We start from the raw sequence: 20,266 nt of genomic DNA, 5'->3' as shown, positions 1-20,266 counted from the left end.
TTAACCTGGACCAAAATCCAGCATTACATGCTTATGATATTATAGCCATCGCCATTCAGTTTTGAAAACACAGACGTTAATGGGAAGTTGGTTTTTCCCACTTTACCAAGCGTCGGCTGTGATCACAGATTTGGTTGTTTCATTTCTGAAAGACAGCGTTCAGTTTTCTTAAAACCAAACCGTGCCTCTGATGGAAGGAAATGTCATTTACTCAATTCCTCTGCCAGGAGGTTTTCTCTTGGGGTTTCCCAGTAGCGCAGTGATCAAACCTGCCGTCTAGCTGGCGATGCAAAATAAGACAAGCTTGTAGTTTAGGATGCTGTGGCTGCACGCATAGTGTGCAATGGTTTAAAGGAGGGGAAAAGGAAAAAAAAAAAAACACCAAAACAAACAATGCAACTCCTGGGTCCCTCTCAAACTGAACTTTGGAAAACAAAATTACCTTGCTCGGGTTGTAAAGCCCTAGTCTGAAAACAAAGCTCCATAATAATCTGTCTTTTGATCTGAAAGTGATTTATATTTCCATATAAGTGCCCTTTCCAGAGCCAGATATATTAGTTTATTCCCAAACTTAACTGTGCTGTAAAGATTTTACAATAAAATTTTTCTTACTTTAAACATGCCAATTTTTCCTGGCTGAGCCTGTCTGGAAAAGGCACTGCCCATCTTATGTTTGAGAGCTGCTGTTGAGTGCTACAGTCTACTCTTGTAAAGAACCACTATGGGAAAGTCTATCACAGGCAAAAAGAGCCTGAAAATGTTTATTTTAATGCTTTATGTTTAGAATTTTAGAACTCTGTAGGTGGAAATTTCCATGTGAAAAACTTAAAACCCTTCAAAACTGAAAAAGAGGTGTCTCATATTCGTTTGGTTTGGAGTACAAAATAGTATTTATATGATTATTAGTTTTATTTTTTTTAAATCAATGAATGGAGCCTCAACAGAATGCATAGTCAAGAATTAAGGTCTTGCTTACAGATTTTCCCACTGAGAATTAACATCTGACGTAGTCGTGTCATTGCTTCAGCAACAACGGGATCCTTTATCTACGCTCTTGTATTATGTGCATTTCATTTTTTCCTACAGACAGGGCTTTGTTTGTAAGGGCAGCCTAACTGGATCTGTGTGCATTAGCTCTACCGAAAAATGCAGCTATCTGACAGGTGTAAAATGCAGGGGAATACAGCAAAGGTTAAGACACGTGCATGATGAGAAGCTACTGTATGTGGTGACAACTAACTTCCTGTGGTTAACTTTAATTTCAAGAAAACCAGATACTCATGTTTCACACTTCATTGATGGGATGTAGACTCCAAAATCAGTTTGAATTTTCATAGACAATTGAATTTTATATGTTGTTTGTAGTGACTGTTAACTTCTGCAGTTTAAAGGCACTCGGGTCTTTTGTTCTTCTGATATGTGTGGATTAATTTTCGTTAAATAACCGTGCCCTTTGAACGCCCCAACCTCTTTATTCATCTGATGGATCATCAGCATAGGAAACGTTAGAAATTCCGTGTGTAACAGCTGACTCCTGTTTGGAGTAGCTATTTTAGCAGTGCAAACAGAAGCTGAATGGCGTAACTGGGTCTTGCACAACTTCTGCCTGCGTTTTGGTCAGGCCAGCGAGACCGGAGTCATCTGCAGTGTATAGATAGGCAGAGGTGATGATGCAGGAAGGTCAGAGAGTTTGAACAGGGTAGTGCGGGACTTGGGGTGGATGAACCAGCATGCCCCATGTCTGCCAAACTGGGATATGTGGGAAGTTGGGATGGGAGAGGCTGGCGGCACTCAGAGCCACTGTTTCGAGAAATTCACTCTGTTGTGCCACGTGTGCAGAGAGGGGCTGTTTTATAGGGGTGCCTGCAGGTTTCCCTGTCACTGGAATGCTTGGGTAACGGGGAACATGTCTGCCAGCGCTAAGTGAGGGAAGTTCAGTGTTCATCTGGGCTCCTTGCTCCAGATGATCTGCCTCCAGCATCCGCTTCCTCTCCTGCCTCAAGCTTTCCTGCTCTTCACCTTTCCTTGCTGAATCACAGAATGGTTTGGGTTGGAAGGGACCTTTAGAGGCCATCTAGTCCAACCTCCCTGCCATGAGCAGGGACATCTTCAACTAGAGCAGGTGGCTCAGAGCCCCGTCCAACCTGACCTGGGATGGTTCCAGGGATGGGGCATCGACCACCTCTCTGGGCAACTTGGGCCAAGGTTCCACCACCCTCACTGTGAAGAACTTCTTCCTTAGATCTAGTCTGAATCTGCCCTCTTTTAGTTGAAAACTGTTACCCCTTGTCCTATCGCTACAGGCTCTGCTAAAAAGTCTGTCCCCATCTTTCTTCTAAGCACCCTTTAAGTCCTGGGAGCTGTAGGAAGGTCTCCCCGGAGCCTTCTCTGCTCCAGGCTGAGCCCCCCCAGCTCTCCCAGCCTGTCCTCCCAGCAGAGCTGTTCCAGCCCTCGGAGCATTGCTGGGGCCTCCTCTGGCCCCGCTCCAGCAGGTCCATGTCTCTCCTGTGCCGAGGGTTCCAGAGGTCTAGGAACAGATCTTTGAGTAGTAAAGCCTATTTTTTCCCCATCTCCTTTTTTGATTTAACTCAAGCTTTTGCGGTTGAGTTCTTGGCTGCTTTGGAGAGCTAAGCTCATGTGGTTAGTGTGCACGCACACACCAAGTGTTTGCATTTGGATGAGTCTCTATATGTGGGCAGTACACAGCAGCGCGCATTAGCGTGCACTGGAGGTGAGTGGTCTGATCGCTGTGGGCTCTCAGCAGAGCTGTATCTGTGCCGGTCTCGTGAGGCCGGAGGTTGGGATCTTACAGGCTTGTGGAGCACAGGCACACACAGTATTTCTCCTTGATTTTCCAGATGGAGGAGGAGAAATTCTGAGCTGAGCTACAATGGATATTATTGTCTTAGCTTGCTTGCAGGGGTCTGTATGAGAGGAGGAGTCTTGCTCCCTGCAGCCCAGTAGTTAATGTGAGCATCAAGCGCAGCTTGATGAAGAATAAGCACCAGGATACATTTTTCGTAGACTTCTCTTTTGTCACGTGGACAGCAAATGCTGGGCACCCAGCTTCCTCATTTGGAGCACTGAAACTGAAACTAGAATGGCAGTGACTGAAAACAGCCCTCACTGAAAGACATTTTAATAGAAGAATAACTTTCTTCTTTAAAAATAGCCTTTATGCAAAGTGATGTGTAATTTGGGTTATTGTAAATGCAATTCGCAAAGGAAAAAGGACTCTGCAGTCAGGGTAAGCGTGAATGGTTTTGTCTCTCCTCCTCATTCTGCATCCTCTTGATAACTTTGAAGCCAATGGCTGTTATCAGTCCAACTTTAGAGAGGAGGATGAGTCTCACAAAATTCCTAAATTTTTGAAAATACAAGGCAACTGGATAGGGAGGAGTATATCCCCTTAAAGTTGTCCTGTTGTTTATCCTTAATAAATTTTGCAGAATCTGCATCTTTCCGTCCATCTCACATCCTCACACACACTCTAAAAACTTGGCCTTTAGCAGATTAGCGCTACTTTCACTACTCGTTTCAGTCCCACGGGAAAAGGTGGTGGTATTTCTCGAGGCATTTGTGTTACCTTGTTAGGGGTCCCAGCAGAGGGGGTGTAACTTTTTCATCAAAACACCAAACAGAATTCCCTTTCCCTCTTATCTGCTGTCAGTTTGTGATTTGTTGCGTTAAAAAAAAATAAAAAAATCTCTTGTTTGATTTCCAGAAACAGAAAAGATCCCTGTAATGCGTGGACAGTGGTTTATTGATGGTACATGGCAACCTCTGGAAGAGGAGGAAAGTAACCTAATAGAACAGGAGCACCTCAACCGCTTCAAAGGCCAGCAGCTGCAAGAGAGCTTTGATATGGAAGTATCAAAACCTGTTGATGGGAAAGAGGGTAAGATTGTTTAGGTCACTGTTTTTATACTATGTTCTCTGGACAGTCAGAGTCTATTTTTCTGGAAGGAGGGTAAGATTGTTTAGATAACTTTTGTAGTTGGTTTTGTAGTATGTTCTCTGGACAGTTGGGGTCTGTTTTTCTTAAGTAAGAATGTGATCTGTGATAGTTTTCCATCCGATGTAGTGGGGAACATTATTATAAGCATCAGTCTGTTCTCCTATTTTTCAGTGCATCTTGATGTTGTAGGATTTCCTGCTGTAGCATAGTTGATGAACACTGTAAAAATTATATTAATGGATAAACTTCCTGTTCCCATTTTGCTTCATGTTTCTTATCTCTTAATTGTGTTTGAAATCTGACTTCAAACTGAAATCTCTTGATGGGACGAGAAAAGTCAGTGTCGAAATGCAAAGTGGCTATTAGCTCTCTGGCCAGCATTCCTAATTCTGCCCTAAAGGGAGTATCAGTTTTACAGGTCACATTTCATTTCCCATTCTAGTTCAGCCTGTGACTTTACTAGTAGTTTTCAGCTGTAGTAAATCCTGAGCATTCATTCTGTTTTGGAAATCCTTATATTTTAATGACAAGGCTGAGGACATTCAGTTACTGTTCTTGGCAATCTCAGACAAATGCATTTAACGTTTTTAAGAATAGCCTTCTGAAATTACTGATCTATTATTTGATGTACGCAGTTGAATTTGTTGATCAGGGTAAGTATAGCACAGTGAAAGTTCAGTATTTTTGATTTTAAACTTCCCTTCTGTTTATTGCTTGTCACTTGATGAACAATCTACAAACGAAGAGCTGCAAGTACAGAGGCCTCACAATATATTTTAGTAGGGTTTGATTGTGTTATTCTTTATAAAGCAACTTATTTTTAAACCCTTTAAACTACAGCTTTGTACAGAACAGCTGCAGAATGTAGGAGTGGCTGTGTTTTGGCCATGAGCATGGAGGAGTTCTCCTCTGTAAACTACATGACAACACAGGTTGATAAATTGGAAGCCAGGCAGTATTCAGGGCACTACTGTAATTACTACAAGGAAAACCAGAATATCGTTTGGTGATTTAGGGAGATTTTCCAACAGTAGAGAGAGCAGTTAAGTTTCTAACTCTCCTCAAGGCTAGCAAGGGCTCTGTGAATATTTTTGTTTCTATTTGTGCCACTTTAAAAGATCTTTTCCCCTGGCCAAACCTTCAGTACTGTCTTCTGCTTTAACAGCTCTGTCAGGCAGGCGCATAAAACGGTGTGACCCCTGAGCCACAGCACGGTGCCAGTACAACCGCCCGTTTGAAAGGCACTTCTACCTGTACTTCTGTGCGCTTGTACTGATTTATTGTTTCAGTGCGCCGGTACGAAGCTCGGTTAGTACAGCTGCACCGTCCCTGTGAGCGCGGTGCTGTCTGCGGTCGGGTAGTGTGCTTTTACACGGCGAGCACATCCTTAGGGCTGCCGAGTGCTTCCAGCCTTTGGTAGCTTAACTCCTGCTGGAAGGAAGGAAGGAAGGAAGGACGGCTCCAATTGTACTTGGATTCTCCTTATCGAGTAAGGAAGAGAGTTCAGGGTTTTTTTAGAAAAAGTCTGGTCCGTGGAACAGAAATTTTCAGATTTAACGTAGGAGAGATTGGGGAGAGTGGTGAGAAAGATGCAATGCCTGACAGTTACGAAAAGATAAAAGATCAGAAAAAGAAAATCCAAATTCAGATACCAGTGCCTTTTCTAAAACTAAAATAAAAAAAATAGCTGTGCATGCAGTCACTTCAAAATGGAATAAATGTCAAGTCACCAATAAGTTTCAATTATCATTTTTTTTGGTAGTAATAGGAGAGTTGCAGGAAAATTATAGCTAACAGTAAGCGTGAAAAGTGGTTTTGTCATTATACCATGCCTCTCAATACATCTCTGATCAGCTGGCATCCTTGATTGCCATCTGCACGTGGCACAGGGAGAAGCTTTACAGCTTGTATTATCACTGGTGAAGTAAACATAATTAGTTGGAGAAGCGCTGAATTCAGTTTATAAATTTCTTAAACGCTACAGTTTGTTGTGATTGCATCCTGTATGAAACATGTTTTGGTTCCATCAAGGTTTATGGGTAGCTGTTATTTAAGACTAGTGAAAGGATAGGTCTGTAAATATTCTTGGGAAGCGAAGTGACTATTCGCAATGCTATGATAAAGCATTGTAAATGATGAAAAACTAGCAATCTCTTCTAATTCCTCAGCAAAATCAATACAATCTGCTGTAACAGTCTCTTAGTTACTTAGAATGAACAAGCCAGTTTGCATGATAAATAACGAAAAACTAGCTTGTCAACAAGCATCGTGTTGATACTCCGTCAACAAACCCGTTGGTTTGTGGTTCGACCCCAGCTGTGCCGTAAACGGTGGCAGTAGGCTGAAAAGTTAGGAGCAGGTTCCACTTTGCTGCTCCTGTTCTGGATAATTTTCTCTTATTCAGCCCTGGGGGCAACATACGATACCCTGCAACTGAGTATCCGAGACTCAGTTGGCAATTTATTTGCACTTTAAAAATCACTATTTATTTTATTGACCTCTGAAATCTTTTGGTGAAGAAAACAGAATTGCTAGCAAGTTTACTAGGTGTTCGGCACCCTCAGCTGTTGGGCAGCCTGCCTGGTGCATTGGTGGCAATGGAATCGCCCTCTTTAAGCACAGGGCAAGCGGTGCTGCTTCCCGTCTGCTCGGATGAGCTCGTCTCTGCAAAATCTGGCAGCGAGCACTATGTACGTTACCTGTGAAGGGTAGCTGCTCAGCATGCAGTGCCCATCTGCTTTCCTCGTACCTTTGGTTTTGGGATACACGTTAGGAGGGTACCCTTACGCCTAAACAAATGATTTTCCACTCCAATGATTTGATTTACTAATTCTGCTCCTGGATTGCAGCACGTTAACAAGGAAATAACTAAGCTTCATCCAGGGCTTTTGTTGATGATAAGATGTTGACGAATAAATGCCCAGTCATTAAACTCTAAAACTTCCTACGAAAGTGCAGAATGCTCAGAACCTGTGCCCTCTCAGTAATTAATACCTGTGCTACCTTCCAGCGTCGTTTGGGAGCACATGAAGCTGTAAATGCTGGAGGTAACAGAAAGCATACGATGATGTTTAGGTGAATGATTTCTCAAGTTCTGTTTTCCATGGGGCAGCTTGCAGACCACTGCTTCAGTGGGAAATCCCTCTGATCTACAGAGCAAACTGCAGTGGTATTTTGAGTTTCATCCTTACCAAGTATTCAATTTCATGCCTTGCAAAACAAACAGTGTTTATGGTGCCTGATGTCGATGACTCCTCTTGGTGTCTCATCCTCTTCAGTGGTCTGCTGAGCTGTTGGTCTCAGCAATGGCATGACTTCCCAGGTAAATTATTTGTTATGGCAGAACACCGAAATGAGGCACTTTATTTCTTAGGACTGTCCAAGCAGGTTAATGTGACCTTTAGATTTACCATATCCAGTTGACCTGGATTTGTCTCCGAGAAGGTTATGTCCCATAGGGGTTCACAGACATGGTTCCCAGGTACCATAGCTCTATCTGCTGCTTGTAAAAATCAGGCAAATTTCTGAGATTTCTGGAGGGATGCTTGGTTTTGAACATCTTGGCATCTGTAACATTTGTAAAAGGCCAGCTACCCTGACCGGCCATCTCTGAAGTGCAGCATGCACAGGAGGTTTTGGCATGTGACAGCCGACTCCCCAGACCATGGCAGAGCAGGCAGAATGTGTGCGTGTCAGGGAGCGATGCTGAGGGCGTGAGCCTCTCTCTTCATCGACTCTGCAGGGAGCTCTGCCTCCAGAGGTGCCTAAAACTAGGCCTGAGGAATGCTGCTGGAGTCCTGGTGCAAGCAAATGCTGCAGGGCCATCGCCCGTCTCCTCCATCAGTTGGCTGCCCTCAGCTTCACATCGCATCATCTGCTTTGATCCTGGCCAAATTCCACGTACATTTTTCAGTTTGAATAGTTCATTTTATTGTTGATAGATACAGGAAAGTACGTTGCTATTCTGTCTTTTAAGTCAGGGTAATCGATACAGCTACAGGAGGACACCACACTTAGGACGAGGAATTAGGGGTTTGGCTGCATTTTGACTGCTTTGTTGTGGAACTGAATGGCTGCAGCCTGGATTTGAGTTAATGAAAATCACAAATTTGCACAAAGGCAAATCTGCATATCAGCAGATTCAGGAAAGCATCTTCTGGCTTGTCATTACATAAAGTAATTTTACATAATTTTTCTGAGCAAAAGGAGAGTCGTCACGTTGTCATTTTACAGTTGTGTTGAGAGCTTGGCATTTGCCATTCAAGACGTTGCTACAGACAGTCGAGTGATGACACCTTAAACCCCTAAATGAGACGCTGCGCTGCTGTGACAGCGTATGTGGGCTTCCAGGTCTGATTTGTTGTGCTGCCGCTCTGTTGGTTGGTACACAATATTGAGAGGTTTTTGGGCCCTCAAATTCATTTGTCCAGTACTTCATAGAATCATAGAATCAAAGAATGGTTTGGGTTGGAAGGGACCTTCAAAGGCCATCTAGTCCAACCCTCCTGCCATGAGCAGGGACATCTTCAACTAGAGCAGGTTGCTCAGAGCCCCGTCCAACCTGACCTGGAATGGTTCCAGGGATGGGGCATCGACCACCTCTCTGGGCAACCTGGGCCAGGGTTTCACCACCCTCATGGTGAAAAATTTCTTCCTTAGCCCTAGTCTAAATCTCCCCTTTGTTAGTTTAAAACCATCACCCCTTGTCCTATCGCTACAGGCCCTGCTAAAAAGTCTGTCCCCATCTTTTATAAGCCCCCTTTAAGTACTGGAAGGCTGCTTGTTAGTTTTCCTCCAGATAACACTAGGTTTTTTGTATATTGGCTTTGCTTGTCCTTCTTGAGGAAAATTCATTCTTCAAATTTAACATACATAAATTAATATCAACACAAGATGTAAGGTGACGTTTTGATCTAAATTCTTAGGTTCAAAATTCTGCAATATTTGATACAAATTTCAACCCTTAAAATGTGGAAGTATCTGGGGTATTTGTCTGACCACACTGAGAATCGGTTGTACCTCTGGGCCTTTGTGCAGAAATATGGACCTTTCTTGTATTGCATATACCCAGTGATTACATACATTACTACTGTAAATTAATTCCATAAATATTTCTGAGAAAACCCTAGGTTATTACACTTGTTCTGTGAAGCAATATTTCAGTCAAAACCATTATGAAGGTAATACAAAAAGGGTGTCATAATACCTTCTTAGCAGTCAATAAGCTTAAAACTTACAGAATAACAAGGTTTAGAAACTGCTTTTTGTGCATACTTAGGCAGACAGTGAGTTCAGGACCTGTCTAAAGTAGTCTATCAAAGGAGCAGTTCTCGAGAGATTGCAGTAATATCAAGGTCATGGTAAGATAAAACAAGACCATGAACTCAGATCATAGCAGGTTCATAAGGGTTCTCAAACTAGATATTTTGCTAAGGGTATTTAACCATAATAAAGGCAGCGATGTTCAGACCAAGAGCTTCTTGATGGAGGGTCCATCAATCAGTGTTGATTTTTCTCTCTTGCTCTGTGACTAGAGCCCACATATCCCTTGCTGTGAGTTCCTTCCTTCAGGTGCAGGGAGGCGGTCAAGGATGGACGAGCACCTTTTGTCACACAGTCTGACTTTCAGCTGGAGGTTCAACCCCTGGGACCCACAGCTGCCTGGTACATGGTGATGCCAAACAGCAGAGCAGGACCTGCAAGTGCTCAGCATGCTCCTGGGGGGGTAGAGGTGATACGCCCCACTGCTCTAGGCTAGCCTGAGGGCTAATTCTGATTCTTCTGTTTGAGACCACTGAGCAGTGGTTCAAAGGGCACATCATAAACTGATCCCCGGTACAAATAATATCCTCTAACAGCTTTAAGGTTTGCTGCTTCTGCTTTAAGAATACCTGGTTAGCTGTTACTATCGTAAATACAATTGAGTACCTGTCGTCTGTTGCTCCAAATTTTAGGTGTATTAGTTTAATTAGCTGAAATTAAGCCAAAAGCTTAATATATGTGATAGTAAGATAGGAATAGACATAGTTCATTGTATTAGCACAAAGACTTGTTCAAAATTCAGCTGCAAATTGCCCGAGCAACCTGATCCAAATAGGAAATTGGATCCAACTTAAAAAGTTCATCCTGCTCTGTGTGAGGGATTGGAGCAGACGAATCCCAATCGTCTCTTCAGAAAATAATAGTAAATAAAAAATAATTCACAGAAATTTTTCTGTGATCAAGTCTGTGATTCTGTTATGGATGATTTTAATCAAAGGTAGAAGAAATCCGGTGAGTCAGAATCAGAAGGAATTTTTGAAATGCACTGATTTTGAAACTGCGTAAGTTTATTGGTTTTTCTTATGGATTTTCAGTGTGTGATTAGATGCCACTAAACTTACAAAAGTTGTGTTTGGAATAGTTGATTTGTTTTGCCTTAGATTTCAAATACATTTTTTTTTTGTTCATAAAAAATTTATATTTGAATTTTTGTTGCAGCTGGCTAAGTTAACCTTTAGATGGGAAAGTCATATTCATAGAATCAGAGAGTTGTGCAGATCAGAAGAGATGACCTAGTCCAACCTCCCCGCTCAAAGCTGCGGAGTCAGTGAGAGCAGGTTGCTCAGGAAGTTTCTGGTGGGGTTTTGAATATCCAACAATGGAGACTTCACAACCTCTCTGGGCAGCCTGTTCCAGTGGTTTACCATCCTCACCCTAAAAAAGGTGTTTTTTTTCTTATACTTTACTTGCGTTTCCTGTGCATATTCTTCTTGAGCTGCCATAGCCAGTAAACTATTTTGTAGACTAAATTATCCCATCAAGTTCCAAGTGCAGTAGCTATGAGCCTAATTTTCCTCTCCTCTAGAAAACTGACGTGCAACAGTAATATACTTCACTTGCACCTGTATTAAGGCACCTGCTGACAGAGCTGTTAGCTGAGGGTGTGAAGGCGTGTGAACCTGGACCAGCATAACTGTGGCAGTCAAAGTCCTTGACACAAGCATGGAATATTACCCTCTTGTGCTGGCATCAGTTAGCGGATCATAGATATTAACTGCTCCTGGTGTTTGTAAGGGAAGATGTCGTTCAGCTGCATTTCTCCCCGCTCTGCAGCAGGTGATCGCAGCTTAATGACTGTGTGGATTCAGAAGCCAGGCTGCAGCTTCTTGATTTCTCATTGGATTTAAATACACTCTCTTGACTATATCTGGGTTTTGAGGCTAAAACATTTTGAAATTAAGACTATTTGTATTAGTGAGGGCCCACAGAGCAGTAACACAGAAGATGTAGATCTAGTTGAAGATGTCCCTGCTCGTTGCAGGAGTTTTGGACTAGGTGACCTTTAAAGGTCCCTTCCAACCCAAACCATTCTATGATTCTATGATTTGTAGGACTTCACTTTCAGCCTTGCTCAGGAACCCCTGAAGAAGCATAGAAGTCTTCAAAAAGATATCAACCTTAATTGATATTCACCAATTCGATCAACATTCAAAAAATATCCATCATAACCGATTCAACAGCGAATCCAAGCCTCCTGTTGCGTAAGTGCCAAGAACAGCTTCTTCCTGCTCGCCTAACTTTACCTGCTCCTTAGCAGCAGCTTTCACTTAGCTTAGCGTATTTCTTCCATAATCCCACAGCACCATCACCTAAGTCCCTGAAAAAGAATCTTTTGGACTGCTGTGCAATATTTCAGTATTCTCACGAGGAGTGAGATAGCACAATTGAAAGTCTAGTAGAAGTTAGGGACTTGCCTTACCATCAAGGGGAAGGAAGCTCAGAGGCAGAGCGTGCATGCTGTTGCATTTCACCGTGGAAGGCAGCTTCTTGAGGATTTACAGAACAGGGTAGCAGTAGGGTATTTTATCTGATCTAATTTTTAATGATCCTTTTACACTCTTTGGTGGAAATAATAGACCCGTGCTTAAAATTGAGTTGTTTTGGGTTTTTTTTCAAATGTTTGGTGTATACTTAAGAAGGGTTACTGTGTTCTACCCTCTACAAATAGAGTGTTTATGCTTTTGTATGAGTCTGATTACACTGTGTTCCAGCTATCTTTTACTAATGCCTGTAAGCTTTGTTGTGATGTCATAACTGTTTATGAAGAGTGACGAAATTGAATTTGGCTAGTGTGACCTGACACTTCTGCTACAAAACCAGTTTAAGTGTATATACTTTTTAAAAAATGTGCCAACTTTTTTTTTTCTAAAAATGGTAACACTAATGAAAAAAATGACACCCCTTTTAAAAATTTTACTTTGAAGCTCAGTGTTTTTACTTTTAGTTCTCTACTACTTCCCTCCCTTCTCCCTCCCTTCTTTGTTCAAATGGAGAGGATATAAGGAGAATTCAGATGCTGCATGTCTTAAGCGAAAGCGTTCCCAAGGTACAGTAATCGTAGATTTCTTTTTTGTAGTACTTCTGGCTTAGGAAACTTTAAATTCTAGTTTGCTTGTATAAGTTAAATGTGTTAGATTTACATGCTTCCATTTCTTGAGCTGTGTTCATGCCATTTCCTTCAAAAGGGAAGGAAAAAGCACCATAGATCTTAGAAGAAAAGTAGAAGTGTTGTGAATCTTAGAGAAAAATAGATGCTAACAGTATCGTGCAGTAATCCTTATTATAATTATTTGTGACTGTGATGAAAACTGTAAACGTTTGTTTCTTACACTCTGTATATTTAGTTTGGCTTTTTCAAAAAACGCAAAGCAACATTTTCAGAATCACAGTAGGCCTGGTACAAGATCAATTATGTCAGACAAGGAATTTTTTTTGCTACTTTTTTTTGATAATGCACGCATCTTTAATTTTATGTTGTAAATTATTTTTACTGCAGCTTTTGTATGAGTACTGGAATGAAATGAGACTTTGGACATACGATATAAGAAGGGGAGGCTGTATAGAATACGTGGTAAAGGCTGCTGTGTTGCAGAAAACAACTTTGAGCTTTGCAGCAGCTGATGTTTTGCAAATTTGTTTCAGAAAGTGGGAGGAGATCTCACAGGAACCATTAATGATTGCAGAAGGCTCAAAAGTCCTTGTCACTGGTCGTTCTCTGCCACCGTTAAAGCCAGTAGTGATTAAACTTTTACTGACTTCAGTGACTGCGGAGCTAGACTGCTGAAAACTGCACCCTCGATTTAAAATGTAAATGCACATGGTTGGTTTAGAGTTATTCTTGTCATACCATATATTCTTTTAGCTCCCGGGGATGTTGTGAAGTATGAGAATTTATTTTGACATGCATAAATGTTTGCCTTTTGATTTCCTTTGATTGTATTTTTCTATAGTTGGGTCCAAGTGAAAATGTCTGGAATCAAATTGTTTAATAGTAAACTTTTTCCTGCCTCTTCTCACACATGGAACTCAAGTCTGTTAAAGGTGTATAATTACTGTCTTGAGCAGTAAGAAAGGACTTCTGCCTTTTATTTTGGAATTCTTTTGTTTGGGTTTTTTTCTCTACATCATGTTCAGTTGTGGTAATGAATGTGCTTGAATTAAAAAACTCAAAGTAGGTGCTTATGTAACAAATGGCACTGATGAATTGCGAGGTGGTGAAGTGCAATACAAAAATGACAGCGATGTGAAACAACCCAATTTAGTTAAGCGCAATAGCCTTTTTAATGGCTTTGCATTTGTTTTTTAAATAAATTTAAAAAAAGTTTTAAAATCTACAGCTGAACCTCAGTTTTATATACCAGAACTTCAGAGTTGTTTCAGAAAGAACAACAGCGGCCAAATTATGCTCTCGGCTGTGTGTGTGATGTGGCAGGGTTTTGTGCAGAAACGAATGCTTACTGGTTTATTTTAAAATCCTTGAAAAAAAGAAGGCAGAAAAGGTTTTCGGGCAGTATGTATCCCTTCTCTGGTCTTTAGCCCTGACTGGAGTGACAGTGCCTTTGTGGAGGAGACGGAGATAATATCAGCTCTTGGCGCGTCAAAGGTGCTTGCCTCCAGATTGATTTTTGACTTGAGCATAGCCAAACTCTGGTGGTAGAAGAAAATCACCCCATGCTTTGGTCTCGGCAGGTGGATGAAAGTATCCAGCAAAAAAGAGGTGCTTACCTTAAAAGGTATTTAATTTGAAACTGTTGGCCCCATGGCACGTCATGGTCAAGTGCCTGTCTGTCTGCACCCACTCCTGGAGGTGTTCCGCTCCCCAAGCACTTGTGCTGGGAGGATGTTTGCGCTAGCAGTGCGCATCCCCAGCTTCTCCACGGGTTTTGTGCTGTGAGCATACAAAATAGCACAGGCTTCCTGCTCCTCGGTTATTTTGACAAAATAACTCTCCAGTTATTTTGACTCAAGATGAGTTTCTGCAGTCTAATTGAGATCAGGCTCTTCAAGGCTTTAGGAATACGTATTCAGTATTTTCTGTTTACCTCTTTGTTTTTCATGTTTAAACTTTTTAGAGGTATTTTTCCCTCTGTGTTCCTCTATCTTGGTGAAACTGGAGGTTTGTGTGATAGTAACCATTGATTTCTTCAGCTGAAAGTTCGTTCTTGATCACTCTCACTTCCCCTGTGCTTCTCTCTGTGTTTGCATGGCTTGCTCGCTACTGTCTAGCGTCTGGCTGTCTTCCATCTATAGTGGGGTTGTGCCTTCCATGTTACTCATACTCTAGGTGTCTGTCGTGGTTGATAGTCCTGAAAAATGTTTCATTTCTACTTTCTGGCTACAAAAGAAACCAAAACTTGGTCTCACGTCTATGGGCTTGACTGTTACTCCCAAACTGGACAACTAAGCAGTGTGCAGAATACCTTGGGTTTTCTGCAACTGGGGAAGATGCACCTTCGGAGATATCTACTGAGAAAGCTGTGCATGTTGTCAGTGTCAAGGAAGTAGTTCATGTGAAAACAAAGCCGCAAGAAGTCTGATCCACAGGGAGCTTCCTGTCCTGTGGTTTTATGGGAGACTCTTCATCTTCTGTGCTTGCTGTTCAGAGATGCTGTAGCCACAGCCAGATCTCAGCGCAACTCAGCGATCTCCTAGCCTGGTGCCCTGGAGAGGATCCACAACCGTAGAAAGCGTGCTCCTGAAGGATGCAGAAGGCAGAGGCGTGACCACAAAGAGCATTCCCCTATGCCATACCCACTGCCTAATCTGAATTCTGCGCCTTGGCTTCCTCGGCCATGCTACGACGCACCTTGGTGACTTCCTGACACTCTGACATCTCAGTATGAACACCTCCCGAGTTGTCAATTTGAGCATTTACAGGACAGTCACTGTTTGTTCTGAAAAGGGAATGTAAATCATGTTATGTCATCATCGCCAGGAAAACATAACTTTCTCTTCCTTGCGTTCAGTTTCAAAAGAGCCGTGGCAGCCCTTGTTATCTCATACCTGGAAGTCACGGTTTGCATAGTTTGAATTTTTAGCATGCTTATTTTCAGACTGCTATCAAATCCTCTCCAAAGACACTTTTTTTTGTTCTCTGCCTCACTGTTAACACACCCTGGGACCGTCAGCAGCAGAAGCTCCTTTTAGTTGGGCGCTTGAGAGTCTTGAGAATCTCTCCACAGTCCTCGGTGCAATGTTGGCCCTAATGAAAACGTACCTTACTGCAGGGTTTTTTTACCTAAAGAGTATCTCCTGTGCATAACGACAGAGAGCTGCTGTCTCTGCCTAGGTGTGCATGCTCACATGGCTTGTGGATCATTTATCCCTGTGACTGGTCTCAGCCAGGCAGCTCTTCTCTCAGTTGGGTTTCTGCCATGCATGTCTGCAAGGGAGTTTTTCTCTCCCCAGACATTGTCATCGCTGGGACAGATTCTTATGTAAGGATAGAGAAAGCACAATAGTCATCAAGTGGGGTGTCAATCCTGTTTTGAAGGGATATTCCTGCACACCAAGAGGGCCTAGAGCTCAGGGTGATAGATTCTCCCTTATTAGGGGATTTCTGTTCCACTGGTGGACATCACATCCAGGGTCTGAGGATGAACAGAAATCCCAATGTTTATATAAATTAAAAAAGGGGAGACAAAATCTCACCCCACCTCAGTAAGAGAATGGGTTGGCCTGTGGAATGGACACACTGATCCTCAGGCAGACTTTTTAAACAGTGCATCCCATGGGATTTCAAAACAGAATGCCAAGGTAGAGCACCCAGCTTTGTTCTGAGCCAAGTGACTCTTGTTAACTTTTAAAGGAATGTGTGTACTCCTGGTTGGTAAAATAGACACCCTGGAAGTGTTATCCAAACTTTTGCAAAATACTGCATTGGCGTGCATTGGTGCCTTTGAAATGTCCTGCAAGCCACTTTTTTTCAGCAATTGAGTCTCTCTACTGCTGGTTTGGACTTTGCTCTGGAGTGTGCACATGGACAGGCACTCAAAAGCAAAGCAGTGAGTGTGTTGGTAAAGAAAATTTACTGAGAGATGCAAAATAAAATGTTAATATGTCAATTAAATTGCAAAATTTATCATCTTTCTGGCAAAGTGGTGGATTCACTGAAAAGTGTTGTCCATATGCATGTTCTGGATCCTGCCACTTCCCTAAAATCTCCTGATATTTTGTGGTTGAAAGAAAACTGAGAAGCAAGAACAAACACACACCTTTTATAAATATATATATATATTTTACTGGGTGCTGGGTAGAAAGGAAGGTTGTATAGTCCAAGTGCTGTAAAAAGTATATCTGAGCTTGAATGCAATGTGTATGTTAACAACACATCTCAGAGAGGTAAGTTGCTCTGTTGTCAAGAGACAAGGAAGTACGGTCCTATTGAAGGTTACTGGTAGTTTCATGTGGTGCTTGCGTTAACAGTAGACCAAAGTTTTTGGATTCCTTTTTGAAGGCATTACTAAATATGCAGGGAAATAGTGTTGGATATTTCATTTGCAGTTCCTCAGTGCTTACATGTCTGGTAGTTGATTTTGATGTGTCCTTCAACATATGTGTTTTTGAAGAACACCATAAAAGTTAGGAATTTGTTCTTCCCAAGTGAGAATAATTCATGCAGGGTAGGAAAAACCTATTTCTTTCTTTATATTCTTTCCAATAGAGAGGCTGGACTTGATTCCAGAAAGAGTTTGAGGATCACTTCTCCCCAAACTGCTGTTCTTCCAGTGGTAGTAGGTGACTTGGCCACGGGCCTCTCCATCTCTTCCTCTGCATGCTTTGGACATTGAGCACAACACTCTCCTAAGGTATCCAGCTTCCAGCCCTCCTCTGTCAGCTTCCCCAAGAACATATTCTGAGAGGGATTTTACATAATACAGATGGAAAAGCTCTTAAAGACCTGTGAGACAATCCATAAAAAGTCTACATTGGTCATGGAATTGAGCATGGAGGAGATTGTGGAGACATCTGCAAGGAGGTCCCTTGCCTTTGCTGCTACATGACTATGTGCCTGCCTCTGGACATCACAGTCTGTGTTGTGTTGTCTCCAAGTCTGAAAGAGGAAGTTTTGCTGGGAATTTTTTTTCCTGCTCCAGTTCTAAATTGAGATTTCTGGACATGGATTCACCTCTGCACCTGCAGGGGTGTTTATGAAAAATTAGTTTGCATGTTCATTAAGTTCTCACTCAATTGCTTCTTGCTCTGGCCAGTCATTCTCTAAGCTGATGTGTCTGCTCTTCAAAGTCAGGCTGACTTCCTTTCCTGTTCTTCCTCTGTCAGTGTAAAACAGCAATGTAGTTCTAGTTATTTTTTGTGAATTAGTTGTTGACTATAACAGAAGGAGTCATCCTTTTCTAATCCCCTTACAGACTTCATTTAGTTTTTCTTCAGACTATGTCAGGTCTATCTGCCTTGGCAAAGAAACAAAAAATACTGCAGGAGAAAGGTCACAACATCTGTCTTAACATGGCTGGTTTGTGCTGTGGCAGAGCTAAAATATGAAATTGTGATGGCTCAGGCTTTCTCAGAATGTTTTTAGAAGAGTATAAAAAATCCAATTGAGTGGCTTCAAGTAGGGGACAGGTTAGAGCTCTGATTGTTATGAAAAAAAACCCAAACCCAAAACAACCTCTCTGGGTGTTTTCCATGACTTTGGACTTCTTAGCAAGACCAATGACAGTTAAGTAACACTTCTTTTGTCACAGGGCTATTACTTTTGTCAGCTCTCCAGATGTTGTGTATCCCACATTAGATGAGACCTAAGCAGCAGATTTCCAAACTTAGGTGAAATCCCAGTTACAAGGAATACAGCTGTGGTACTGCTTTGCTCACACAAGCTCCAAGCTTAGGTGAGGGATTCTGACTTGCATTATAACATGCCTGCTGTGCTTAATCCCAACAATCAGGCAGTGTGTCATGAGGTTGGTCCCAGAGCTCAATCAGTTCCAAATCTGGAAAATACAACTGCACAAAAAAAAAACGCTAGAGCTCTTAGTGGCTTTTGAAAGAGCTAGACTCTCTTCTGTGCCAGAAATTACTCATTCAGGGGCTTTCTTATTGAACTGCATTTCCAGCTCCTAGATATTTCTGAAAGGATAGAAATGCCATGGAGCCTTCTAGTAACGGAGCCTTGAAAGCCTCTGTGTTGCTGTAGTGTGCTGTAGTCTTGGTCAAAACCAGGGATCTCGCTGTACAGGACACAGGAGAGAGAAGATGGGAGTGAAATTGTGCTTTTCTAGTGAGGGTGCATGGGGCAGTCACCTGGTTATCACGCCAACCTGCAATATTTCAGGATGCTTTGCCCTGCCCGCCCTGTTTTTTGTTTTCAGCTAAGGGAATATTTTGGAAACCTACCATCCCAAAATGAGGGTGGGAGGAGAATGATGCGAAATGACCTCAGAGTTGGTCTCCAAACTGCTGCTTGTCCTGGTCAGATTAATTCTAAACTTAAAAACTTTTCAAGGTAAGAAGTAATACAGATTTAGGTATAAGAGAGCTCTAGATTTTAACGTATGTGTAAATTACTCTTCTCTCTCTGTGTTTGAAGAGGCTTTTTTTTCCTCTTACCCATCTAAATTAAATGTTATTCCTTTTTGCTGCAGCTATTCATAGTCTAAAGTTGAGTCGCAACCATGTGGACTGGCACAGTGTGGATGAAGTGTATCTTTACAGTGATGCAACAACATCTAAAATTGCAAGAACTGTTACACAAAAGTTGGGGTTTTCCAAAGGTAATATTTCTCAGAGTATGTAAAGAATATTATAAATACCGGTATTTTAAGTTTGTCACTTTAACACTAGAAGGAGATTTCAAGTTTGAAGTTTTAATATGTGACTAGCTCACTTTTGCCATTGCAGTTTTACAGAAGAGTACATTAGGGTCCTTAGGCTGTTGTACATAATTGTAAGTAGATGCGAATAGGCTATGACTTATTTTTATTGCATATTTTATTATTATTTTGGATGCAGCAGTTAACATTACATAATAAGTATATGAAAATATTACAGTGGCAGAGTCTAGCAGCTACAATATAAGAATTACATTTCCCTTTGCAACCTTAACTTCACCGCTGTGTGATTTATTCCTTAAATACATGATCATACCTTCCCCTCTAGCCAGCTCTTGGGTTTTTTCTGTTCATTAAACAGACATATGAACTGAGCAGAGGGGTGAAGCATTTAGACAGAAATTGTTTCCAGGAGGAAACCAGGCTCATTTAAGCCCAAAACTACCAGTTATAAAGCCAGCAAGGCTGAGATGGTTGGAGGAGAGGATGGTCTCTCTCAAGTAAAAGGCAGATTATTGCCAACCTATAAAACTGGAACTTGTCCCCTCTGTTGTGGTGCTCCTGTGCACTGCTGGACAACTACAAAAACCAGAACATACACATCTGTTTTGTTCCTTGGTCTCTGAGGAGACAAGATCGAGTGATAGGTTTGGCTTTAATCTCCATGCCTGTGTTCTGTAATTAATACCCTCTTACCCCACAGGGCTCTTGGGTGGATACTTAATTAATGTTTGTCAAGAATTAATATAATTCAATGCTTCAGTTCCAGAAGGAATGAAGTATTCTGTATCCAGAACATAATTTGGATAGTATGTAATAAATAATAAGCAAGATCTGTCCTGAGCAATTTGGGGGGAGAAATACCAAGTAGATGCCCACTTGATAAACAAAACCTGTCCTGTGTAAAAACTGCCCTTAGCGTTTTTGTAGTGTTTTCCTCCTCCTTAAAAACAAAACAACTTGTTTATTTCAATTTTTGTGGCGGGGAATGGTGCTGCCTTCCTCTACCTGGCCATCTGAAGGGGTTGCTGGATTCATGCAGGACCTTGGCATGTCCTCTGTATGGGTCTGTCACTAGAGGGGGATGAAGACACGCTGTGCCAGTAGGTTTCTCAAGCCGTTGGCGCAAGTAATAGCCAGATTTGCCCTGGCTGATTGGTTTTTGGTTTGGCCACTGAGCTGGAGAACGAGTGGGAAA

The 20,266-nt window shown here is 41.9% G+C and overlaps 1 protein-coding gene across 1 annotated transcript in view; it reads left to right on the top strand.

Moving 5' to 3' along the window:
- The window catches only part of DDHD1 (DDHD domain containing 1), a gene marked incomplete at its 5' end in the record, with an annotated part of 70,847 nt that overhangs the window by 14,442 nt on the left and 36,139 nt on the right, over positions 1-20,266 (top strand). Inside the window, 3 exons of the mRNA XM_082000986.1 lie at positions 3,725-3,898; positions 12,225-12,326; positions 18,883-19,011. Coding sequence (XP_081857112.1) covers positions 3,725-3,898; positions 12,225-12,326; positions 18,883-19,011 — 405 coding nt within the window. The remainder of the gene's footprint in view (positions 1-3,724; positions 3,899-12,224; positions 12,327-18,882; positions 19,012-20,266) is intronic.

The sequence above is a fragment of the Phaethon aethereus genome (assembly GCF_964289735.1).
Source record: "Phaethon aethereus genome assembly, chromosome: 5".
Classification (NCBI taxonomy): domain Eukaryota; kingdom Metazoa; phylum Chordata; class Aves; order Phaethontiformes; family Phaethontidae; genus Phaethon; species Phaethon aethereus.
The sequence above is the reverse complement of the archived record's forward strand: the minus strand, read 5'-3'. Positions and strand labels throughout refer to the sequence as shown.